Here is a 25,765-nt window from a genome sequence, read left to right as displayed (position 1 = left end):
TGGCCGTTTCTTAGCTTGTTCTGCGGGTAGGGGGCGAGTGGACTCCAGCAGGCCTCAGTGGTCTAGGCCAGCGCAATGGGCAGCGACACGCACCAGACCCTGCGCAGTGCCAAGCCTGCTCTTCCCGGCCGGCCCCGCCCCCGCCATCACGTGACCAGCGGGGGTTTTCCCATTCCTTTTGGCGTGACGTCACGGAGGGGTGCAAGCCAATGGGTGTGCAGGCCGGCGGCGCCGGGGAATTCCGCCGCCCCGCCCCCGCCCGCCGCCTGCCCGGCCCGGCGCCCCCCGCAGCCCCGGGCGCCGTGCGTCCAGCCCGGCCTTCGGCCCCAGCCTTGCGCCGCTCGCCGGTCCGTGATCGCCCCAGCAGACCGGGCCGTCCGGCTGCCCGGCTGGCCCTCGTGCGCGCTTCGCCCTGAGCGGGCCTTAGGGCTGTCGGTCCCCACGGGCCGGGCCATGCCGAGTCGCCGCACTCCTAGAGCGTCCGCGCCCGAGCTGGGGGCCCTGGGTAAGCCGAGTGGAACGTCTGGGGCGGGGCTCGGACTGGGGGTGCTCGGGGCACTCGGAGTCATCTGCGGGCTCCCGCAGGACTCGCGCTTCGGTGCGGAGAGTACGAGGGTGGCGGGGACGCTGCGCGAGGAGCCGGGCAGGAGGCAGAGGATGGTGAAGGGTCCAGCCCGAGGTACAGCCTTGGCGTCCCGCTAAGGAGTGAGAAGGGGGCGGGGCCTGAGCCTGAGGCAAAGAAAGGGGCGGGACCCGGCCGCCAGCGCGAAGAGGGGCGGAGCCCGGCTGTGAGGGGGCGGGGCCGGGTAGGCCTGGGGGCGGGGCAAACTCCGAGAGGTCCGAGCGGAGGCTCCCGGCTTACCAAGTGGGTGCGGCCTGCCTGAGCAGTGATGGGCGGAGCCTAATTTAAGGAAGTGGCTCTCCAGTCTCCAGTTAAGGGGACCAGGCAAAGAGGAGGCGGGGCTTAGCGGCAAGCTGGGGGCGGGGCCTGACTTCGAGTGGGCGGAAATAAAGCTTGACAGGAAATAAAGGTGGGGTCCGGGCTCTGAGAGCGCGAAGAAGAGGCGTGTGGATCCATGAGTGGGCGGGACCTACCCTGAGCAGAAGGGGCGTGGCCTGACAGGCCTGGGGACGAGAAAGGGCCGGTTCTGCAGATGAAGGGCGGGGCCTGACGCGGGGCTGGAAAGGGGGCGGGGCCTGCAGTGAGACGGGAGGGAAGCGTTCTCCAATGACAAAGTGTCGGGGCTGGGATCGAGCCCGGGGAAGAACGGAGAGGGGGTTTCCGGAGGTATTCCTCCCAGTCCGACCTTAACCGGGAAAGTAGCAGGTGCTGGGCGGTGATGGGCATGGCCAGTGACGAACGGAAAGCCAGAACTTTGTCAAGAGTTAGAGAGGGCAGCCCGGCCTCCCCCGGAGCTCGGTAAGCAGGAGGCGCAGGCCGAGGCGAGCTGAGGACCGGGCTTGGCCCTGCATCGTCCGTTGACCCAGGTCTCCCTCTCACAGGTTCCAGTGACCTTTCTCCGCTGTCACTGACGGGCTCCAGGTCCACAGGTGAGCTACCTTCCACAGTCCCTGCTTGTATATGGAGGAGCCCCCGGGAGAGGATCGAGTGCGCCCACTTTGTAAGCCGTGGCCCTCCGCGCTGGTTTAAAGGACGCCGTACGTGTCCGTACTTCCATCTGCTGCCGGTCCCCTAAGCGGAGGCCCTGGTAGAGGTTGCCCACCATCCAGAATCTTGGGCCTTGAAACTGAAGTCCACATACGATGTTTCCGCCCTCTTACTGGGTGAATGCACACTTCCCCAAAGCCACCTCAGTTTTCCTCATCTGTATGATGGATGTCATATACCCATTCGTTCTTTTGTGGGCATGGAGAAAGTTGGATGAGTTGATGCTTACAAACCCACAGGGAGCATTCCAGTTAGTAGTAACTGTTCCGCGGCGTAGTAGTCATGACAGTAAGAGCGTAATAACAGGCCGAGCGGTGGTGGCTCACGCCTTTAATCCCAGCACTCGGGAGACAGAGCCAGTCGGATCTCTGTAAGTTCGAGGCCAGCCTGGGCTACCAAGTGAGTACCAGGAAAGGCGCAAAGCTACACAGAGAAACCCTGTCTCGAAAAATAAAAAAACAAAAAGAGCGTAATAACAACTGTTATTAGTCATGAATTCTCAGACTGTGTGCATTCGAATCACATGGTGCTGGAGAACCGGCTGAGAGTTCCACATCCAGATTGGCAGGCAGCAGGAAGAGAGGGTGACGCTGGGCCTGGCTTGAGCATTTGAAACCTCAAAGCCCACCCCCAGTGACACACTTCCTCCAAGGCCACGCCTACTCCAAAAAGGCCATTCCTCCTAAAAGTGTCCCTCCCTATGAGCCTGTGGGGACCATTTTCATTCAGACCACCACCCACCCTGAATATGGCAAAATAAATACATAGAAAGCACAGACATTGTCAGGTGCAACTCGAATTTCTGAGTCTGAGTTTGGAAGACGTTCCAGGGGCTTCAGTTTTAGGAACTTCCTAGGAGAGGCTCTTCTCATAGATGGCTATTCTAATAGGTCCCTCGAGCCTGGAGTCCCGATGCTTGGGAGGCTGAGGCAGGAAGATTTCAAGTTTGAAGTCCTCCTGTACACGTAGGAGACCGGACCTCAAACAAGCAAACAAACAAAAAAATCAGCGACAGGATTTATTGTCTGAGATTTGCACAACAGAGCTGGATCTCGTGAGTGTGAACACTCAGTAGCCTCTGTAGTTAGCCGGGCCTGGACTTCTCTTAGGGCAGACACCGGAAGTCCTGGAGTGGGCATGGGAGAGGCTGAGAGTTTCAGAGGTGTAGAAAGGTAGGGGTGGCCTTGAAGGCAGGAGTGACCCCAGTGCTGGTTCTGGACGGGAACCAGCGGAGACCTGTGTGGGCCAAGACAGAGCTGGGAGGCTTCCGAGGAGAGTCGTTCCTGGTGTCATCTGGTCATTTTTGTTTTCTCGAGACAGGGTTTCTCTGTGTAGTTTTGGTGCCTGTTCTGGATCTCGCTCTGTAGCCCAGGCTGGCCTCAAACTCAGAGATCCTCTGCCTCTGCCTCCCGAGTGCTGGGATCAAAGGTGTACGCAGCCACTGCCCAGCCTACCAGTTCTATATGAGAGCCACTATTGGGCATAGTCCCAGCCCTGCCCTTCAGGGCTCCCTACCCAGATGAGGAGGCTGGTCTGTAAACAAGTAACGGTGGTATTATGAAAAGCAGTGAGGGCTGTGAAGAGACCGTGGGGTCAGTGAGAGGACCGAGGGTCAGTGACAGTCAGTGAGAGGACCGAGGGTCAGCGACAGTCAGTGAGAGGACCGAGGGTCAGCGACAGTCAGTGAGAGGACCGAGGGTCAGCGACAGTCAGTGAGAGGACCGAGGGTCAGCGACAGTCAGTGAGAGGACCGAGGGTCAGCGACAGTCAGTGAGAGGACCGAGGGTCAGTGAGAGGACCGAGGGTCAGCGACAGTCAGTGAGAGGACCGAGGGTCAGCGACAGTCAGTGAGAGGACCGAGGGTCAGTGAGAGGACCGAGGGTCAGTGAGAGTCAGTGAGAGGACCGAGGGTCAGTGAGAGTCAGTGAGAGGACCGAGGGTCAGTGAGAGTCAGTGAGAGTCAGCGACAGTCAGTGAGAGGACCGAGGGTCAGCGACAGTCAGTGAGAGGACCGAGGGTCAGTGAGAGGACCGAGGGTCAGTGAGAGTCAGTGAGAGGACCGAGGGTCAGTGAGAGGACCGAGGGTCAGTGAGAGGACCGAGGGTCAGTAGTGGGGTGGGCACAGGGTGATGAAGCTGGGCCCGTGGAAGGGTAAACCCCTTCCTTCTAATGGGCAGTGAAGATGCGGCAGGCATGGTCCCACTCTCCAGTGTTCACAGTTGACAGTGTCATTTACTAAGAGAGTCTCATCTATGACAGGCAAGCTCTGAACTTCTGAACCCAGTCCCCATGCCCAACCTGGAAGTGACTTTGTTTGTTGGATGGTTGGAGATAAGTGTCTTTCTAAGTTACCCAGGCTAGCCTGAAAGAGCTGCCATCCTCCTGCCTCAGCATCGAGTGCTGGGATGACAGCCGTGTGCCTCCCTGCCCAGCTCCCTGGGGTCTGCTGAGGACCACCAGGTAGAATTTCCTGAGTTTGGTTGACACAAGGTCTCACTCTATAGTGTAGGCTGGCCTGAACTCACTATGTAGCCCAGGCTGGCCTCAAACTAGTGTCAGTCCTCCCGCCTCAGGCTCTGAGTCGCATGCCATAAAGCCTGGCAGTTCAGTTCGTCTTTGGATCTCTAGGTTCCTCCAGCAGAGATACCTAAGAAGGGTTTTTCAAAACAGAGTGATCTGAGGTTGGCACTGTCAGGTCCCCTCTACTCTCCAGGCCTCAGTGTACCCCATCTCCCTGGAAGGGAGGGACCTTGGCATCTGCTGATCTCACAGATCAAATGAGATAAGGAGTACATGAAAACTGCCTTCTAAGGGGCAAAGTTCTGGCTGCGAGGAGCCGCTCCCTGAGTGTGGAGAAAGGGAGGGGGAGGAGGAGGGGGAAGAGGAGGGGGAGGGACCCAGCTGATACTGGGATACTACTGCGATCAGTCCCCAGCCTTCACAACTCGAGGTGGGACAGTCACTTAGGTGACCCTCCCTGCCCTGTCTCCCTGCCCTGTGACTTCTGGGCTCGTGTGCTTCCTCTGCCCTCCCCCCCCCCCCCCCCGCTCCCCCCGCCGCCCCCCGGTCTGGGGAATGATGGGAAGTTGGTTTCGATTACTTCCTTGCTAAGTTTTACTGGGGAAGCAACGAGGCTTCTTCACTGGGTCCTAGTATGGCTGTTACCCTCGCCTCCCCATCCCCTCTGAGAAGCAGAGGTGAGCCTGAGATTTGGGAACTGGGCTACGGTGCAGAGCAGGCAGCACCCTGGCTTAGGTCGGCTTGAGTTCAGACTATAGCAGTGGTCTCTGGGGCCCAGGGTGGACTTCCAGGGTGGAATCTTCATAATTTGCCTAGACCTGCTCATGCCCATCATCTCCCCCAGCTCCCCCGACCCCCGCTGCTTTTCCACAAGTCCTGATAACAGGTCTGAGTGCTTTGGGGGGCTGGCTTTGGAGTTTCTTTGGGGATGCTCTGATGCTGGACCCCCAGTATTGAGAACTGGAGGGACAGCCCGGAAGGGGTGATGGAGACGGGACAGGTGGGAGAGTCTGTGTTAGAAGATGTCCAGCCTGACAGTACCTGAACTTCACCTTTCTTTTCTCTTCCTTCCACAGATGAACTGGGTGAGTATCAGGCGTGTGGGAGGCCAAGGGGCCGGGGAGAGCGGGGACACGCCTGCCTTGTTTGATGGGAGCAGGTCCTGGTGTGATTCCAGGACTATTGAGGACTTGAGCAAGGTCACACCCCCAGGAACCAGAGCACTAAGTGTCCTGTGTTTCTATTATCTGTAACCAGGGGATGTCATTGACCAGTTTCGATTATCTGTAACTCGTGGATGTCATTGACCCTTCTTAGACCAGGCCCAGTGCCAGGCACTGGGAATCCAGCTTTGCACAAAACTAAGTCGCTATCCCACAGGAGCCGACAGTGTGGACTGGGGAGTCAGAAGACGAGAGGACGGAGGACGAGCAGGAGAGAGTGAGGCTGGGATGAGGTCTGCAAAGGGAGGGAGGCAGTACAGCCAGGCAGCCTGCATCCTGCCTGGAATCTCAGCACCCTTAAGGCAGAGGCAGGAGGATCAAAGAGAGTTTGAGTCCAGTCTGAGCTACATAGTGAGTTTTAGGCTAGCCTGGGCTACAAAGTGAGATTCTGTCTCAGAAAAGGGGGAGAGAGACTGGGGCAGAGAAGAGAGAGGAGAAAGGTAAAGAGGCGTGGCTTTCCTAGAAGGGAGCAGCATGAACTTTCTTACAGGCTGAATGGGGGAGACCTGGAAACCAGGAAAGAGGAGGCACAGATTCATGGCCCTGAAGGTGGCTGAGCTGGGGGTGCAACACACAGAAGGGGTGTGGCTGCCTTTTCTGAGAGTGAATTTTTTAATAATTTAATTTAATGTGCATTGGTGTGAGGGTGTCAGGTCCCCTGGAACTGGAGTTACAGACAGTTATGAGCTGCCATGTGGTTGCTGGGAATTGAACCCGGGTCCTCTGGAAGAGCAGACAGTACTCTTAACCACTGAGCCATCTCTGCAGCCCCAAGAGAGTGAATTTTAAGGAGGGTTTTATAAGTAACCCAGGCTAAAGCTGGGCAGTGGTGGCGCATGCCTTTAATCCCAGTACTTGGGAGGCAGAGGCAGGTAGATCTCTGTGAGTTCGAGGACAGCCATGACTGCACAGAGAAAACCTTGCTTCGAAAAACAAAACAAAATAAAAGTAGCCCAGGCTGGCCTTAAGGAGCTGAGAATGACCGTGAACTTCTGACCCTTCTCCGCCTCACTGCCAGGGCTGGGATGGATGAGTGCTGAGAGCAGAACCCCGGGCTTCGTGCTGTGCATGCTGCATTCTGCCGACTGAGCTGCAGCCTTCCATTTGCCTATTTGAGGCAGGAACATGCCATGTAGGCCAGGCTTAAATTCACCATCCCGTGGTCTTAACCTCCTGTGATGGATTTACACGTGTACCATCACACCTATATTATATGATTATCATCATTAAATACTAGGCATTGAACCTAGGGCCTCCCCATGCTAGGCCTGTGCTCTACACACCCCCAGCCCCTCACTAGGGGATTCTAGGCAAGGGCTCTACCACTGAGCCACACCCCCAGCCCCTCACTGGGGGATTCTAGGCAGGGCCTCCACCACTGAGCCACACCCCAGCCCCTCACTGGGAGATTCTAGGCAGGGGCTCTACCACTGAGCCACACCCCAGCCCCTCACTGGGGGATTCTAGGCAGGGGCTCTACCACTGAGCCACACCCCCAACCCCTCACTGGGAGATTCCAGAAAGGGGTTCTACCACTGAGCCACACCCCAGCCCCTCACTGGGAGATTCTAGGCAGGGCCTCCACCACTGAGCCACACCCCAGCCCCTCACTGAGGGATTCTAGGCAGGGGCTCTACCACTGAGCCACACCCTAGCCCCTCACTGGGGGATTGAAAGGCAGACTCTACTAATGAGGCATATCCACATTTGAGGCAAATTTTATGTGGGGGACATTGTTAGCTTTTACTACCAAGGAATTGGGAGCCGTGAGAAGCCTCTAGGCAAAAGAGGAACAGGTTAGTACTAACAAAATCCCTCTGACTGTGTGAGACAGATAAATACAAGGGACAAAAGGCAGGACTGGAGGGGAGCTGGCAGCTGCCTTGGTCCACGTGGGAGATGGTGGATGGAGCAGGGGGCAAGAGCAGGAGAGGGAGACTATAGGAAACGTAAGTATGGTTTTGGAATAGAGGCACAGAGGCAGAAGTGCTGTGTGGAGTTCCTCCTGGCGGCACTGACCTGTAATCCAGAGGAGGCAAGAGGATCATGGATTGGAGAGCAGCCTTGGCTACACAGTGAGACCCTGTCTCAAAAACCCAAGGGGAGGGGTTGGGGAGCCTGCTCAGTGGTTAAGAGTGCTTGTTGTTCTCATAGAGAACCCAGGTTGGGTTTCCAGCAGTCACTCTGAAGGACTCACCACCACCTGTAACTGCAGCTCCAGGACATCTGAAGCCTCTGCGGGCTGGACACTCATTGGCACACACCCCTGTACACACACACACACACACACACACACACACACACACATACACACACACACACACACACAATTTTAAAGATCTTTAGAGGGCTGGAGAGCTGGCTTAACAGTTAAGAACACTGGCTACTCTTCCAGATGTACCTGGTTCGATCCTCAGCACCCACATGGCAACTCCCGATCATTTATAACTCCAGTTCTGAGGACTCTCTGATGCCCTCTTCTGGCCTCTGAGGGCATTTGACCTTCCTGGTGGTGCACAGACATATGCAGGCAACACACACGCACGCACGCTAAAATTAGGGAGGAAATCCTTTAAGGAAATCAAGGGTGAGCCGGGCGGTGGTGGCGCATGCCTTTAATCCCAGGACTCAGGAGGTAGAGCCAGGCGGATCTCTGTGAGTTCAAGGCCAGCCTGGTCTATATAGTTCTAGGACAGCCAGGGCTATGTAGAGAGACCCTGTCCCAAAATACCACAAAAAATAAGGGTGCTGCCGGGCGGTGGTGAGGAACGCCTTTAATCCCAGCACTCGGCTGGGCTACAGAGCAAGATCTAGGACAGGCACCAAAACTACACAGAGAAACCCTGTCTGGAAAAACAAATAAACAAACAAACAACAACAACAACAAAAAAAAAAAGGGTGAAGTGTAGGTGTGGTGTTCAGATCCCAGCAGAGGAAGGTGGATCTCTGTGTGAAGAAAGGGAGGGAGCCTAGCCCCGCCCTTCACCACCCTCACACGTCTGTCTGTCTGTCCTGCAGAAATCATCGACGAATACATTAAGGAGAACGGCTTTGGCCTGGACGGGGTGCAGCTGGGCGAGATGCCTCGCCTGGTGCCCCGCGGGCAGGCCCCACTGAGCAGCGTCACCTTGGGCCCAGCTACACCGGTACCTTCCTGGAGCTGCACCCTGGGCCGGCTGGTGTCACCCGGCCCCGGGCCACAGCCGCACCTGGTCATCACGGAGCAGCCCAAGCAGCGCGGGATGCGCTTCCGCTACGAATGCGAGGGCCGCTCTGCCGGCAGCATCCTCGGGGAGAGCAGCACCGAGGCCAGCAAGACTCTGCCCGCCATCGAGGTGCGTGCGGTTCTGCTACTGCCCTTGCTGGTGTGCGCGGGGATAGGAGGGCCGCGCTTCCACTCTCAGACCTCACAGCAGCCTGGGGGGTGGCTTCGGGAGATCGGGGCAGGACGATAATCTGGATTATAGCGTGTGGCCTTTTAAAACAACAAGAGCAGCGACGGGTGAGATGGTAGCGGGTGGTTGTGTGAGGCTGTCCCCAAGACATGCCTTCCCAAGTTACCGTCAACATCCCACTCCGCCGGTAGAGGGCAGCACTCGGGCCAACGCCTGTGTGAAGTGTAGGTCACAGACTGGGCCTTTGCAGTTCAGGACTGCTTTCAGAGACTGACGCCAGCTGGGCCCAGACACTGATCCAGAGCAAAGTGGAGGGTTGTGTAAGAAATCAGTTTTTCTGTTGGATTTTTTTTCAGTGACGGAGATGGAACCTAGGTTTTGTACTTGCTAGTCAGGGGCTGTACCACTGAGCCACACCCCCAGCCCCTTACTGGGGATTCTAGGCAGGGGCTCTACCACTGAGCCACACCCCCAGCCCCTCACTGGGGGATTCTAGGCAGGGGCTCTACCACTGAGCCACACCCCAGCCCCTTACTGGGGATTCTAGGCAGGGGCTCTACCACTGAGCCACACCCCAGCCCCTCACTGGGGGATTCTAGGCAGGGGCTCTACCACTGAGCCACACCCCCAGCCCCTCACTGGGGGATTCTAGGCAGGGGCTCCACCACTGAGCCACACCCCCAGCCCCTCACTGGGGGATTCTAGGCAGGGGCTCTACCACTGAGCCATGGTCCCAGCCTTCATTTTTTACGTTTTATTTTGAGTCACATCCTCACTTGTTGCCCAGGTTGGCACTCACCTTTTTATCCTTCCTCAGCTCCTGAGTGGTTGGAATTACAGGCCTACACTACCAGGCCTGTTTTTCATTATGGTTACTTGTTGTTTTGAATTAGAGTTATAAAATGTTTCCCAGGCTGACCCCAAACTCTGAGACTCAAGAAGAGATCCTCAGCCCCGGAAATATGTGGAGCTATAGGTGGACGCCATCCCGTTCAGCTAACTTCCTTCTCTGTGTCTTGTCTCTCTGGCTCTCTCTAAATGAGCTATGTTTGTTCAGCTCTTAGGAGTACATCTGCTGTGCATAGTGGCCCACGCCTTTCACCCCAGCCCTCGGGAAGCAGAGGCAGGGGTATCCCTATGAGTTTGAGGCCAGCCTGGTCTACAGTGAGACTCAGGCATCTTTATGCGCTGGATGCCGTGGTGCAGGCCTCCTAGCACTGTGGGGATTAGAGGCAGGAGGATCAAGGGTTCAAGTTCACTCTTCATCTATGTAAGTGAGCTCAAGGCTATCCTGGGCTACACGAGGTTTGTCTCAAAAATCCAAGGAAGAACGGGAACATGGTGGCTCATACCTGTCATGTAGCACCTGGGAGGCTGAGCCAGAAGAATCAGGAGTTCAAGGCCAGCCTGGCTACATAGCAAATGAAAGAAAAGCCTGGGCTACCTGAGCATTTGAGACCCTGTCTCAGAAACTATATGTTAAAAAAAAAAAAACCCAACAAAGAAAGCGAGGGGGAGGCGAGGAGCGGTCGGAGGAGGGAGGTGAGATGCACGGCACATTGCAAGGCTCCCTGGCCACTGCTGACGTGTTCAAGCTTTACATAGGGGAGCCATCCTCTTGGTGTGTTTTTTTCTTTTAGATAGTGTTTGTCTGTGTAGCCCCGGCTACCCTGGAACCCGCTCTGTAGACCAGGCTGGCCTCGAACTCACAGAGATCTGCCTGCTTCTGCCTCCTGAGCGCTGGAAATAAAGGCATGCGCCACCACCGCCTGGCTGTTCGCTCTGTTTTATTAATGGTGTAGGCGGTGGGACCCAGGCTGGGATTAACGGCAGCGCCGGGCAGGAGAGAGATCTCTACCAGGGCCATCCCCTGGTTTATCTAGGGAGAAGAGCTGAGCATAGCTACAAGGGAGCCCCAGGGAGCTCGGGTGGGGACGGTCCAGCGAACGCCCTGTAAGCCCGTATCTTCCTACAGCTTCGAGACTGTGGCGGGCTGCGGGAGGTGGAGGTGACGGCGTGCCTTGTATGGAAGGACTGGCCACACCGGGTACACCCACACAGCCTCGTGGGGAAAGACTGCACCGATGGTGTCTGCAGGGTGCGCCTGCGGCCTCAGGTCTGCTCCAGGCACAGGTACCAGACCCTCACTCCACCCTCGACCCCAGCTTCTTTCCCCTCTGCTCCGTTCCAAAGGTGGACCTCACCACCTGGCGAAGTCTAGGGCGCAGGCGTTTGGGCTGGACTTTCATTGCTCATCTGGGCTGGATGGGGAATTTTGATCCTCCAGCCTCCACCTCCTGAGAGCTCAGGTGAGGTGTGGAGGCAGCGGTGTGTCACACCCGTTCATGTCTGTTCCAGTTTTCCTTTTCGTTTGGCCTTTTGAGACAGGGTCTTGCGGCGTAGTCAAAACTAACCTGGAACTCGAGATCCTCTTGTCTCAGTCTCCACAGGCAGGTTCCAGCAGACCCAGCTCATACCCGGTCTGTTTATCGCCGTTCTGGAGAGGAGGAGACAGGGTCAAACAGGGAACGGAAGACAGATGCTCAGTTAATATCCTAGCTGCCACTGGACTCCAGCCTGATTTAACTGGGTTGCCCACAGCAGAGGACGGCTTGTGGGAATCAGTTCTCTCCTTCCACCGTGGGGTTCTGAGGACTGAACTAAGGTAGTTAGGCTGGCTGGCAAAGACCTTTACCTGCTGAGCCACTATCAACCAGGGTATCCTTAAATTCACTATTGTAGCTGAGGATGACCTTTTTTTTTTTTTTTTTCCACATTCTTACTATGTAGCCCTGGCTGGCTTGAGACTTGTTACCTGGGAAAGAGATCTTCCTGCCTTTGCCTCCCCAATGCTGGGATTTAAGAGTGTACCACCGCACCGCTGACCTTGATCTTTTTTTTTTTGTTTTTTTTTTGTTTTTTTGTTTTTTTGTTTTTTTGTTTTTCAAGACAGGGATTCTCTGTGTAGTCCTGGATGTCCTGAAACTTGCTTTGTAGATCAGGCTGGTCTTGAACTCAGAGTGCTGACATTAAACCCATGTGCCACCACTGCCCGGCTACCTTGAACTTTTGATCCTCCTGCCTCCACCTCCTGAGAGCTAAGAGCACCACTTAGCCATTTATTGAGTTTCTCACTTCATTATTTTGGAGGCCTGTCTTTCTGTGTACCACAGGCTAGCCTCAAATTCTGGTTCCCCCTGCTCCAGCTTCTCAGGTATGGAGAGCCAGGTCTGTGTTGAGCTCTCTGGGGTATGAAGGAGACTGGCTGGCATTTTTACATGGTAAATAAGGCAGGTTCTCGTTCTCGCCCTGACTCCTGGTGGCCTCTGGGAGGTTCAAATCCCAGGTCTTTCCCGATGCTCTCCGAGCCCGGTGCCTGCAGCATCCAGAGGAGGCTGCCCTCACAGCCTCTTCTCCTGTCTCCTGCTCAGCTTTAACAACCTGGGCATCCAGTGTGTTCGGAAGAAGGAAATCGAGGCTGCCATCGAGCGGAAGATCCAGCTGGGGATTGACCCCTACAATGGTCAGTGCCTGCTGCCTCTCTCCCTCCCTCCCCCATTGGTCGCTTTTCTTTTCTCTTCTTCCCTTATTTATTTATTTGGTTTTTTGAGACAGGGTTTCTCTGTGCAGCCCTGGCTGTGCTGGAACTCACTCTGTAGACCAGGCTGGCCTCGAACTCATATAGATCCACCTGCCTCTGCCTCCCGAGTGCCGGGATTAAAGGTGTGTGCCACCACCACCCCAATTCTTTCTTTAAAAAAAAATTAAAGAATATTACATGTATTTATTTTGTGTGTGTGTGGGGGGGGGGTTGTGTGGTATGGATGTGCCTGTGGATGTGGAAGCATAGTCAGCTCCCTCCCTCCACCACGTGGGTTCTCCAGCTTTGCAGCAAGTGTGTTTACCTCCTGAGCCATCTCACTGGCCCCTTTATTTGATTTCATTTTGGTTTTCAAGACAAGGTCTCAGTGTAGACTAGGCTGGCCTTGAACTCACCATATAGCTGAGGATGGCCTTGAACACTGGATCTTTTTGCCTCCACCTCCCCAGTGCTGGGATGACAAGTGTGCATCCCTGGCCCCCTTCCCCTCCACCACCCTGCCTCCAGCCGCTCAGCTGACTCCAGCTTCCCTGTGTCCTCTCCCAGCTGGCTCTCTGAAGAACCATCAGGAGGTAGACATGAATGTCGTCAGGATCTGCTTCCAGGCCTCCTATCGTGACCAGCAGGGACAGTTGCGCCGCCTGGATCCCGTTCTCTCTGAGCCTGTCTACGATAAGAGTGAGTCAAGGCCGCCATGTCCCTTGGGTTAACGCCTCACAGGGCTCAGAAAGCACCCCAACAGTGGCATGGATGAGCAGGGCATCATTGAGGTTTTCCATTTGTTTTTGCTACATTTACACAGTGGTTTGATGTTCACAGTCTCAGGGAGCTGGGGCTGTGCTTCTTCCATTCACTCTCGCTTTTTCCCTCCTGGGCACACAGTGAGTGCCATAGCTCCAGACATCACATTTGCATCCAAAGCCTGGGGTGGGCAGTGTCACCCTGCGTGCGTGTACACTTTGTACCTTGTCTGTTTCTGTGGTTATTTCTCCTTTCTTTTTGTACTTTGTGTTAAGTTGTTCCTTGACAGTTCTGTACACGTCTACAGTACACTATGTTCCCTCACTGCCCCTCACCCTCATCTTAAATCCCTCCCACGGCCCCTTCTACACTCTTACCTCTGTGTTTTGTTTCGTAACCCACTGGTTTTCTCTGGGGTCCCTGTATGACCACCGCCCGGGAACTATCCACTCCAGCCTGGTGGGCTCACAAACAGCAGCAAGGTGACGGTCTCCCCCAGAATCCATCAGTAGCCAATACTTCATTATGAGACAGCCTGCAGCTGGCCTCGATTGTCTGTGTAGCTGGAGATGACCTTGGACTCCTGACCTCCTGCCTCCACCTCCCGAGTGCAGAGATGACCAGCGTGAACTACTGTAACCCATTTAGTGGGACTAGGGATCAGACCCAGGGGTTTGGGCATGTTAGGGAAGTACTTGAGCCACATCCCCAGCCCTGTGTTTATTATTTTAAGACATGATCCCACTATGTAATGAGCAAATCAGCAATCCTCCTGCCTCCACCTTCAGAGTGGAGTTCTGGCCATTGTACAGTGTACGTTGTACCTTCCCGCCTGAGTGGTGGAATTGCATGCCTGACATTATACAGCTTTTGCTCGAAGCCTCTGCACATGCTCTCTTTGGTGGGAGCTTGGCCATTTGCTCCTCTGAGCATTCAGCAGTGGCCGTAGGGAGGTAGGTGATGCTCTGATTGACCAGGTCTAGGCCATAGGATTATTGCTGACCTAAGGATGGCTCAGCACTCTTCACTCCCCATGGCTGAGGTGGAGCGGCTCCTAGTTTTCAGAGCTGTTAATAAAAGAAGAGCAAGGACCACTGGTCAGGCTAAACAAGGGTGCACTACAAGACATCAGGTCAGGTGGCAAGTAGACCTGGTGACACGTGCTTGTAATCCCAGCCACAGGAGGCTCAGGCAGGAGGATGGTAAGTAAGTTCAAGGCTAGCTTGGGCAACTGAACAAGATTAATCAAGGTGATTAAAAAATGAGAGCTGAGAGCCTGACTCAGTGGTAGAGCCCCTGCCTAGAATCCCCCAGTGAGGGGCTGGGGTGTGGCTCAGTGGTAGAGCCCCTGCCTAGAATCCCTCAGTGAGGGGCTGGGGGTGTGGCTCAGTAGTAGAGCCCCTGCCTAGAATCCCCCAGTGAGGGGCTGGGGGTGTGGCTCAGTGGTAGAGCCCCTGCCTAGAATCCCCAGTGAGGGGCTGGGGTGTGGCTCAGTGGTAGAGCCCCTGCCTAGAATCCCCAGTGAGGGGCTGGGGTGTGGCTCAGTGGTAGAGCCCCTGCCTGGAATCCCCCAGTGAGGGGCTGGGGTGTGGCTCAGTGGTATAGCGCCTGCCACTCTGTGGGGGGAAACAGTAAAACAAAAACAGGATTTCAGGTTGTGAATCCTCATCTGGGGACTTGTGTCACCCTGGACATGCCAAGTCTTCCTGAGTGTGAGGGTCTCCATTTTGGATGGACACTAAGCAGATTTCAGAGTGGAGTTCTGGCCATTGTACAGTGTACGTTGTACCTTCCCGCCTGAGCATCCTGTGTCCCACCTGGATGGTGTCTTCCCTCTCCTGTCTCTCACCTGTCAGCAAGCACCGCGGTGTGGGGACTGACTTGTCGTTTTTCCTTCCCAGAGTCCACCAACACATCAGAGCTGCGGATTTGCCGCATCAACAAGGAGAGCGGGCCGTGCACAGGTGGTGAGGAGCTGTACTTGCTGTGTGACAAGGTGCAGAAAGGTGAGGGTCCACAGGCCTTGTACAGTCCGGAGGCAGAGGTGGGAGCTGGTGTACCCGGGCAGCACTCCCGGGGGAGTCACAGCCCTGCTACAGAGCCAGGCAGACGCAGGCAGTGCCTTTGTTTGCCAGCTCATCTCTGCCCGGTATGGAAGCCTGTGCGCTGACCAGGGGCATGCAGTGCACCTACGGGACGCTGCCTCACTAGAAATTCAATTGCACAGATGCTTTAAGAGGGGCTAGGGGGCTGGGTGTGGTCGTACACACCTTTGATCCCAGCACTTGGGAGGCAGAGGCAGGCACATCTCAGTGAGTTCGAGGCCAGCCTGGTCTACAGAGTGAGTTCCAGGACAGCCAGCACTGCTACACAGAGAAACCCTGTCTTGAAAAACCAAAAAAAGGGGCTGGAGAGATGGCTCAGTGGTTAAGAGCACAGGCTGCTCTTTCAGAGGTCCTGAGTTCAATTCCCAGCCAACCACAGGGTGACTCACAACCATCTATAAAGAGATCTGGTGCCCTCTTCTGGAGTGTGGACATGCATGCAGATAGAGCATCCATATACATAAATAAGTAAATCTTTAAAAAAAAAAAAAAAACAGACGGGGGGCTAGGAGTGTGGCCCAGTAGGAGAGTACCTGCCTAGAATCCCCAGTGAGGGGCTGGAGCATGACGCAGTGGTAGAGCCCCTGCCTAGAATCCCCCAGTGAGGGGCTGGGGTGTGGTTCAGTGGTAGAGCCCCTGCCTAGAATCCCCCAGTGAGGGGCTGGGGTGTGGCTCAGTGGTAGAGCCCCTGCCTAGACTCCCCCAGTGAGGGGCTGGGGTGTGGCTCAGTGGTAGAGCCCCTGCCTAGAATCCCCCAGTGAGGGGCTGGGGTATGGCTCAGTGGTAGAGGCCCTGCCTAGAATCCCTCAGTGAGGGGCTGGGCTGTGGCTCAGTGGTAGAACCCCTGCCTAGAGTCCCCCAGTGAGCGGCTCAGTCATAGGGTAAGTACTTATCTAGTATGGACGAGGCCCTGACTTTCACCCCCAGGACTGTAATGTACAATAAACCAGTCTGATGGCACATGTCTGTAATCCCAGCACCCTGGAAGGGTGAAGCAAGAGGGTTCCAAGCCAGCCTGATCTACACAGTGAGACTCTGTCTCAAAAACCATACAAACCAACAACAAAAGAAGGAAAATGTGAGTGATACTATCGCATGAATAATTGTCTTTATAACAAAAACCTGTAGCCTGATGTTGGGGTAAATGCTGAAAGATTAGAGGAAACAAGCCACAGCCACTTCTCACCTCGCCAACTCCTCAGCCGATCCTGTCTCCACGATTCCTTAGATGGAAAGGGCTCGGGTTCCTGTCTCCTCACACCTTATATGCCTTTCTCTACCCAGCCATATCAGTTCCTGCCTCAACTTTCCTAGTGCTGGGATTAATAGCGTGTGTGCTTCCCAAGCAAAGTGCTGGGATTAAAGACCCTTGTGTTTGTTTTTATTAGGAATGTTTGGAATCATAGGATGTGATGCTTGTAGGCTGAGGCTCTACCACTGAGCCACGCCCCCAGCCCCTCACTGGGGGATTCTAGGCAGGGTCTCTACCACTGAGCCATGCCCCCAGCCCCTCACTGGGGGATTCTAGGCAGGAGCTCTACCACTGAGCCACACCCCAGGCCCTCACTGGGGGATTTTATACAAGCTCTGTACCACTGAACTGTATCCCTAGTTCTTTTACACCAATTTTTGAGATAGAGTTTCAGTCATCTAGGCATACCTTGAATTCACAATCCTCCTGCCTCAGTCTCCTAAGTGCTGAGATTGCAGGTCTTTGTCACCATACCTATGTTAGTTTTTTTGTGGGTAGTTGGGTTTGTTGTTTGTTTGTTTGTTTTGGGCAGGGGTTCACTGTGTTTCCCTGGCAGACCAGAATCTCACAGTGTAGACCAGGCTGCCTTCAAACTACCGAGGTTCTCCTCCTCTGCCTCCTGAGTGCTGGCATTAAAAGGGTGCACCACTGTGCCCAGCCTCCCTGGGTAATTTTATTGTTTGACATACTGGTTTGACTGGGGGGAGACTGAGTGAGTAGGGCTCAGTGGCCCATTCCAATCCTCTGGCTTAGCTGCGTCCTTACCCTGACCTCCCTCCACCAGAGGACATATCCGTGGTGTTCAGCACGGCTTCCTGGGAAGGCAGAGCTGACTTCTCTCAAGCTGATGTGCACCGGCAGATTGCCATTGTGTTCAAGACACCACCCTACGAGGACCTGGAGATCGCAGAGCCCGTGACTGTCAACGTGTACCTACAGAGGCTCACGGACGGGGTGTGCAGTGAGCCTCTGCCTTTCACGTACCTGCCTCGGGATCACGGTAACCGCGCCACCCACAGCTACCCTCCCTCTGGAGACCAGGTCTTCGGCCTTGCTTGAGGAAGTGTAGCTGGGGAAGAATTAGAAGCAGGAAGCGGAGTGGAGAGATGGCTCAGAGGTTAAGAGCATTGGCTGCTCTTCCAGAGGTCCTGAGTTCAATTCCCAGCAACCACATGGTGGCTCACAACCATCTGTAATGAGAGCTGGCGCAGATCTGGTGCCCTCTGCATGTATGCCTGTAGGCAGAACACTGCACACATAATAAATAAATATTAAAAAATAGTTAAAAAAGAAAAAGAGGCAGAAAGCAGGGCTGGGGCAATAGCTCAGTTAGTAAAGTGCCTGCCCTGCAGGCATGAGGACCTGAGTTCAATTCCCAGCATCCTGGTAGAGAGCCAGGCAGGTTCCGAGCACTGGAAAGATGGAGTTGAGTCAGCTGGATTCTAACCTGAGATGTCTAACCAGCAAGACCCAGGCTGGCCAGCAACCGCAGGCCGCTAGGAAGCTGCATCTCAAAACAGAAGAGCAAAATAAAACAGAAAGATGACAGATGAGGAATGTCAAGCAAGGTTGACATTGGTCTCCACACACATGCACAGTGTCCACACAGAGAAGGGGAGAGCAGCTGGACTGCAGAGGCCCTGAGGGAGGAGCCAGGGCAGCGGTGGTGCATGCCTTTAATCCCAGCACCCAGATCTCTGTGAGTTCGAGGCCAGCCTGGTCTACAGAGCAAGATCCAGGACAGGCTCCAAAACTACACAGAGAAACCCTGTCTCAAAAAACAAAACAAAACAAAAAAAGGACCTCTGTGTCTGTCACGGTGACCTCTGTGGCTGTCACAGTGACCTCTGTGTCTGTCATATGACCTCTGTGTCTGTCATATGAATATGACCTCTGTGTCTGTCACAGTGACCTCTGTGTCTGTCACGGTGACCTCTGTGTCTGTCATATGACCTCTGTGTCTGTCACAGTGACCTCTGTGGCTGTCATATGACCTCTGTGTCTGTCACGGTGACCTCTGTGTCTGTCACAGTGACCTCTGTGGCTGTCATCATATGACCTCTGTGTCTGTCACGGTGACCTCAGTGTCTGTCACAGTGACCTCTGTGTCTGTCATCATATGACCTCTGTGTCTGTCACAGTGACCTCTGTGGCTGTCATATGACCTCAGTGTCTGTCACAGTGACCCCTGCAGTTAACTGCTGTGTGACGTTTTGATGCTTCTGTCTCCTGAACAGACAGCTATGGTGTGGATAAGAAGAGGAAGCGGGGACTACCTGACGTCCTTGGGGAGCTGAGTAGCTCTGGTGTGTCCCTCCACCCCTCCCACCCCCACCCCCAGCCTCTTGGGAGGGGACAGGTGACCTGCTTGGGGAGGGTGGGTTGGGAGGGTAAGGAACCCTTGTCTTCACCTTCCCTCAGACCCACACGGAATTGAAAGCAAACGACGGAAAAAGAAGCCAGTGTTCTTGGACCACTTCCTGCCCGGCCACAGCTCAGGTGAGTGCAGCATCTGCAGCCTTCTTCTCCCCGTGTGGCCAACAGGAACCCCGCCCTGTTTTTCTGATTTTCTTTTTTCTCACAATTTAAAAAGAGTATTTTGTCTTGTGTGTGTGTATGCACGGGTATTTTGCTTGTACATGTGTCTGTGTACCGTGTGCATGCCTGGGGCTTGTAGAGGCCAGAAGAGGGTATCGGATTCTCTGGAACTGTAGTTACTGATGGTTGTGAGCTGCCGTGTGGATGCTGGGAACAGAACCTGGGTCCTCAGCAGGAGTAGCCAGTGCTCCTAACCGCGGGGCCATCCCTCCAGCCTTTTTTTGATCTCTTCACTTCCTCTGAGCGCTGTTCCAAGGTCAGCAGCTGACCATACATCTAGCAACACGGAGTAAAAAGAATAAGGGAATCCCAGCACTCGGGAGGCAGAGGCAGGCGGATCTCTGTGAGTTCGGGGCCAGCCTGGTCTATAGAGCAAAATCCAGGAAAGGCTTCAAAGCTACACAGAGAAACCCTGTCTTAAAAAAAAAAAAAAAAAAAAAAAAAAAAAAGAATAAGGGGCCAGGCGGTGGTGGCGCACACCTTTTATCCCAGCCCTCGGGAGGCAGAGGCAGGCGGATCTCTGTGAGTTCGAGGCCAGCCTGGGCTATCAAGTGAGTTCCAGGAAAGGCGCAAAGCTACACAGAGAAACCTTGTCTCGAAAAACCAAAGGGGAAAAAAAAAAGAAGGGGTCTAGGAACCAGGCAGTGGCTCACGTCTATGATCCCAGCACTCAGGAGACTGAGTTAGGGGAATTACTAATAGTCAAAGGCCAACGTAGTCTACATAAAGTTCCAAGACAGAGAGACTCTGTGCCAAACATTACTTCTCATGGAAGAGTAATTAGAAGGCTTTGGAGACAGAACAAACATTGTGATCTCTGCAGGGAATACATTTGCTGTGTGACTTTTTCCAAGTTGCTCCACCTCTCTGAGCCTCAGGGATCCTTAGAAAAAATCTTTTAAATATTACCTTTTAAATTTATTTTATTAATTTCTGTGATGATGTGTGTATAATATGGGTGCATGTGTGTCACAGCACATGTATGGAGGCAGGCTAGATATGGTATTGGATGCCTTTAGTCCCAGCACCTGGGAGGCAGAAGCAGGTACATCTTTGTGAATTCAAGGCTGGCTTGGTCTAAACAGCAAGTCCCAGGCTAGCCAGGACTACATAGTGAGACCCTGTCTCAAAACCAACCAACCAACCAGCCAACCAACCAACCAACCAACCAACCAAAACAAAAAACAAAACATAGAACCCCAACTCTGTAGATAGAGTCAGTCCTTTCCATCTTTACAGAGGGTTCCACGCATTGAACTCAGGTCACCAGGGATCTGTAGCAAGTATTTTCACCTGCTGAGTGATTGCACCAGACCTGGAAGATCTTCACGGATCTGGGCTTGTGCACTGCCTTTTACTCTGGGCTGGGCTGTGGCTGACTAGGCAGCTAGCTGGTCACGTGGCATGCCCAGAGCCCTGCATTTCTCCTCCCCAGCACCACACAATTCAGATGCAGCGGCACATGCTTGGGATCTCACCAGCCCAGTTTTGTTTGTCTGAGACAGGGTCTCACTCTGCAGCCCTGGCTGGCCTGGACCTCCCTATGTAGATCAGCTTGGCTTTAAACTCATAGGCATCCTCCTGCCTCTGCCTCTTGAACGCTCAGGTTAAAGGTGGCTATCACCACATCTGGCCCTAATTTTGTCCTTATTTTGAGTCAGTGTATCTGTCTAGCCCAGGCTAGTCTGGAACATATGGAACCCTGTCTCAGCCTCCCAAATGCTGGAATTGCAGGTATGAGATACCAGGGCCAACTCAGTTATTTCATTTTATTTATCTATTTTTAAGGTCTGTCACCCAGGCTAATAGTAGAGGAGTGACCTTGAACTTCTCATCCTTCTCCCTCTACCTCCCAAGTGCTTAGGTTATTGGCATGTACTATCACTCTTGGTTTATGTGGTCCTGGGGATTGAACTCAGGGCTTCATGCATGCTAGGCAAGGACTCTCGCAACTGAGCTACATTCCCCAGATCTAAATCAGTTTCTTTCTTTCTTTCTTTTAAATGTTTAATGATTTATTTATTTATTTATTTTGTGTGCATTGGTGTTTTGCCCGCATGTATTTTTTGAGAGAGTTCCAGGTCTCCTGAAACTGGAGTTACAGACAGTTGTGAGCTGCCACGTGGGTGCTGGGAATTGAACCCGGGTCCTCTGGAAAAGCAGCCAGTGCTCTTAACCACTGAGCCGTCTCTCCAGCCCCCTAAGTCAGTTCCTTTTTTTTTTTTTTTTTTTTTTTTTGAGACAGGGATTCTTTCTCTGTGTAGTTTTGGAGCCTGTCCTGGATCTCACTCTGTATGTAGCCCCGGCTGGCCTCGAACTCACAGAGATCCGCCTGGCTCTGGATTTAAAGGCATGCACCCCCGCCGCCCAGCAGTCGGTGACAGGCCCCAGGCTGTGTCTGTGCCTACTCCCCAGTTTGCACACCACTGCTGTACCCTGCTTGTCACAGGAACCAGAGGCGCAGAGAGGTGCTGGGGGCGGGGGTGGCGGTGTGGAGAGACCTGCACACTGAGGACATCTGTCTGGAAGGGCAGTGGTGAGTGTGAGTCTGACAGCAGCTGGCCCAAGGATGGCATCCAGCTCCTCTCCAGTTCCGAGCCTTTTCCCAGCACAGCACCTCCTGGCCTGTTCTGACCACACAAATGTATCCGTGTGCACTCATGGGCACGCACATACACACAAAATAGAAAAAAGTGAGATCTGGGTAGTGGTGGCGCATGCCTTTAATCCCAGCACTCGTGAGACAGAGGCAGGTGGATCTCTGTGAGGTCGAGGCCAGCCTGGTCTATGGAATGAGTTCCAGGGCAGCCAGGGCTACACAGAGAAACCCTGTCTTGAAAAAACAAACAAACAAACAAACAAACAAAAACAAAAAAGAAAATGATAAAAACAAAGGAATGTCTCCCCACGACCTCAGCTTGCTTCAAGGCACCCAAGTCCCAGCCAGTTGCTAGTCACTCAAGGCTGGCACCGGAGCCAGCCGGCCCTGGGGTTTGCTGTGCATGGCCCTGTCTGGTTTTCATGCAGCTGGTACCCTGCTGCACAGCGACTCTGCCCCTAGCAACCACCGATCCTCGCCATCTCCACCAGCTGCCCTCAGGTTTCCCAAGTCTCATGGCCCCGCCCAAGCATACAGTGTGATGATTAGAAACCCGCCTCCAAAAAAAACGGCCTAGGAATTCTGAGTATGTGGACTTTCTGTTTTTTTAAGCAGAGTCTCATCAGCCCTAGCTGATATTAAACTCGCAGAGATCCATTGGCTCCTGCTGGGATTAGAGGTATGGGCCACCTGTCCAGGCCTTGCTAAAGCAGTTCACTTTCAGATGTATCACCAAGCTTCGGAGTGACAGGCTGGAGCCTTGTTTCTCTCTCCCAAGGACAGTGGGGCGGGAACTGCTCCAGGAACGCTCTGCTGGCTCCCTGAGCGGCAGAGCCCTTGCCCCTCTTAATGCACCGTTTCCATCTCCTGGCCAAAGGTAGATGCCGCAGCTCTAGCCGGCGACTCCACACTCCAGTTAGCAGAACATCAGTGAGTTCTTGTTTCCTTCTGATGCTGTGAGAAACACCAAGACCAAATTGCAGCAGCTCAGGAGGGGAGGAGGCAAGCATTTAACTTCAGCTTTAGGTCACTGTTCATCACTGAGGGATGAACTTGAAGTGGAAACCATGGAGGAACACCGACTGGCTTGCTCACTGGCAGACCCATGCTTGGCTAGTGTTTTAATTCAGCCCAAGACGACCTGCCCAGGGAATGTTGCTGCTCATGGTGGGCTGGGCCATTCTATCCAATTAACAACCAAGACAATTCCCTATAGTGATGCCCCTAGGCCAATCTGATCTGGGCATTCCTTCAGTCAGAATGCCCTTCTCGGGTGACTCGAGGCTGTGTCAAACTGACAGTTAAAGCTAACAGGGACATATGACAGCAAGAAGGGCAGGTATGGTGGCTCACACCTGTAAATCCAGCACATGGGAGGCTGAGGGAGGACTCCAGTGTGGTGAGTTCTACTGTGGCTGCAAGGGAGTCTCTGTCTCTCTCTCTCCCTCTCTGTCTCTGTCTGTCTGACTGTCGGTCTCTCTCCATACCCACTTCACCACAGCTATATTCTCAGCCCTGCTCGTTTTGGGAGCCTGGCTCCAGCTCTGGTTCTGTGAGTGGATAGCCTGTGACTGGCTGTTATTTTACTCACTGCCTTTAATAATTTGCTTTTGGGGGGCTGGAGACAAGGCTCAGAGGTTAAGAGCACTGGCTGCTCCTCCAGAGGTCCTGAGTTCAATTCCCAGCAACCACATGGTGGCTCACAACCATCTGCAATGAGATCTGGTGCCCTCTTCTGGCCTGCAGAGATACATGCAGGCAGAACGTTGTATACATAATAAATAATCTTTAAAAATATGTATATTAAAAATAATAATTTGCTTATTAAAGAAGAATGATGGACTGGGGTTATAGCTCCATTGTGAGAGGGAACTTAGTGTACAAAGCCTTGGGTTTGATCCCCAGCACCACGTAAAAACTCAGATGTTGTAGCACTTGGGAGGTGGAGGCAAGAGAATCTGGAGTTCAGAGATATCTTTGGCTATTTAGCACATCTAAGGTTAGCCTGGGCTACAAGAGACCATGTCCTATGTTTAAAGATTTTTTTATTTTTTTATTTTTTTTTTTTGGTTTTTCGAGACAGGGTTTCTCTGTGTAGCTTTGCGCCTTTCCTGGAACTCACTTGGTAGCCCAGGCTGGCCTCGAACTCACAGAGATCCGCCTGCCTCTGCCTCCCGAGTGCTGGGATTAAAGGCGTGCGCCACCACCGCCCGGCAAAAGATTTTTTTAAACATTTATTTATTTATTTTGCATGTATGTGTGTGCACACATGCTGTGCACAGGTTGCATGTGGAGATCAGAACACAACTCACAGGAGTCAGTTTTCTTCTCTCACCACGTGGGTTCCGGGGACTGAACTTGCAGTAGTCATCAGGGATGGCAGTAAGCACCTTTAACCAGTGAGGGGTCTGGATGGCCTGAGACCCTGCCTTTACTTTTACTTATTTACATGTACACGCATGCAGGTCAGTGTGCGGGTGGGCACGGGCATGCAGTTGCCCACGGAGGCCAAGAGGGGGCGTCAGATCCTCAGGAGCTGGAGTTACAGGTGGATTTGAGCTGCTGAAAGTGGAGACTGGAACCCGACCCTCTTCCTTTGCAAGAGCAGCAGGTGTTCTTAACCACTGAGCCATCCCTCCACCACGGCCTCCTTAAAGGCAGGGTCTTGTGGAACTCACATGTATACATAATAAGCAAAGGCAAACACACACACACATTGAAAGAGCATGGTCTAGAGAGAGGGCTCAGTGGATAAAGAGAATAAAGGCTGCCATGCAAGCTCGGATCTGAGTTCTGTCTCCATATAGAGGTAGCAGAATGAATGACTCCACAAAAGTGAACTCTGACCTTCCATGCACAATGGCAGTGGGTATGCCTACTCACATACGTCATGTACACACACACACACACACACACACACACACACACACACACACACTGAAACGGGGTGGTGGTATTTCCTTCTTACTTAGGTTAAGGTTAAGGGCCTAAGATAGAATACACTTGCTGGGCAGTGGTGATGCACCCTTTAATCCCAGCACTCAGGATGCAGAGGCAGGCGGCCTGGTCTACAGTGCGAGTTGCAGGACAGCCAGAGAAAACAAAACATTTAGTGCGATGGGGTCCAGGTTAGTTACTGCATGGCCAGAGGTGGGTCCTAAACCAGCCACCCTTCTCTCTTCACTAGGCCTGTTCCTCCCGCCGTCAGCTCTGCAGCCGACAGACGCCGATTTCTTCCCTAGCACCATATCCCTTCCCGGCTTGGAGCCTCCTGGCGGCCCTGACCTCCTGGACGATGGCTTTGCCTATGACCCTTCCGCCCCTACACTCTTCACCATGTTGGACCTGCTTCCCCCAGCACCACCTCTTGCCAGCGCTGTGGTGGGTGGTGGGGGTGCAGGGGCCAGCGTTGTGGAGTCTCCCGGCCCAGATCCCCTGACTCTGGACTCGTATGCAGCCCCAGGTCCCGGGGATGTTGGCACCGCCAGCCTTGTGGGCAGCAACATGTTCCCCAACCAATACCGAGAGGCAGCTTTTGGGAGTGGCCTCCTGTCCCCAGGGCCTGAAGCCACGTAGCCTCTGAGGTGCCAGAGGAGGTACTGGGTGAGGAGTGTGGTGCAGCACCCCATTCCCTGAGGCCAACCTTCATCAGTCTTCCAGCTTCCTCATCCTGAATCGGACATCTGCAGTGCTGGCAAGAAGCTGGGGTGAGCTCCAGTTCTCCTTGAGCCCATTTTACAGATGAGAACGCTGAGTCTGAAGAGGAAAAGGGGATCCTGTAGGTGGGCCCCTTCTCAGGACAGATTCTGAGAGATTGTACATAGGGGAGGAGGGAGCAGATCCCCGACCCTCTTCCCTGATCCTGAAGGTGGGGGTATGTTGTTTGTGCAGTTTTCCCAATAAAAATTAGTTTTTTTTGAGCCTTGGGGGTCGCCTCTCTTCTTTGCCTGGGGAACAGTAGGTTAGTCTGGAATGGAGCAATTGTGGCTGAGGAGCAGGTGAGGTGGCTCAGTGGTTAAGAGCTGTTGCTGCTCTTGCAGAGGACTAGGATCAGTCCCACCA

At 53.9% G+C, this 25,765-nt stretch overlaps 1 protein-coding gene across 3 annotated transcripts; it reads left to right on the top strand.

Annotated features, from left to right (window-relative positions):
- The first annotated feature begins 266 nt into the window (after window positions 1-266).
- Relb (RELB proto-oncogene, NF-kB subunit) lies at window positions 267-25,620 on the top strand. Of its 3 annotated transcripts, none has more exons than XM_006994866.4 (12): window positions 267-505; window positions 1,504-1,551; window positions 5,266-5,274; window positions 8,431-8,747; window positions 10,783-10,940; window positions 12,239-12,330; window positions 12,955-13,086; window positions 15,051-15,155; window positions 17,291-17,506; window positions 18,744-18,812; window positions 18,928-19,005; window positions 24,891-25,620. In XM_006994866.4, the coding sequence occupies exons 1-12, from the start codon at window positions 454-456 to the stop codon at window positions 25,277-25,279; spliced, it is 1,665 nt and encodes a 554-aa protein (XP_006994928.1). In that variant the 5' UTR covers window positions 267-453; the 3' UTR covers window positions 25,280-25,620. The 3 variants fall into 3 exon arrangements, with proteins under 3 accessions (XP_006994928.1, XP_042127977.1, XP_042127981.1); XM_042272043.2 differs by lacking the exon at window positions 267-505 and adding an exon at window positions 1,400-1,420; XM_042272047.2 differs by lacking the exons at window positions 267-505; window positions 1,504-1,551; window positions 5,266-5,274 and adding an exon at window positions 5,291-5,629.
- The last annotated feature ends 145 nt before the right edge of the window (window positions 25,621-25,765 follow it).

Source organism: Peromyscus maniculatus, chromosome 1 (assembly GCF_049852395.1).
Source record: "Peromyscus maniculatus bairdii isolate BWxNUB_F1_BW_parent chromosome 1, HU_Pman_BW_mat_3.1, whole genome shotgun sequence".
Lineage (NCBI taxonomy): Eukaryota > Metazoa > Chordata > Mammalia > Rodentia > Cricetidae > Peromyscus > Peromyscus maniculatus.
The sequence above is the reverse complement of the archived record's forward strand: the minus strand, read 5'-3'. Positions and strand labels throughout refer to the sequence as shown.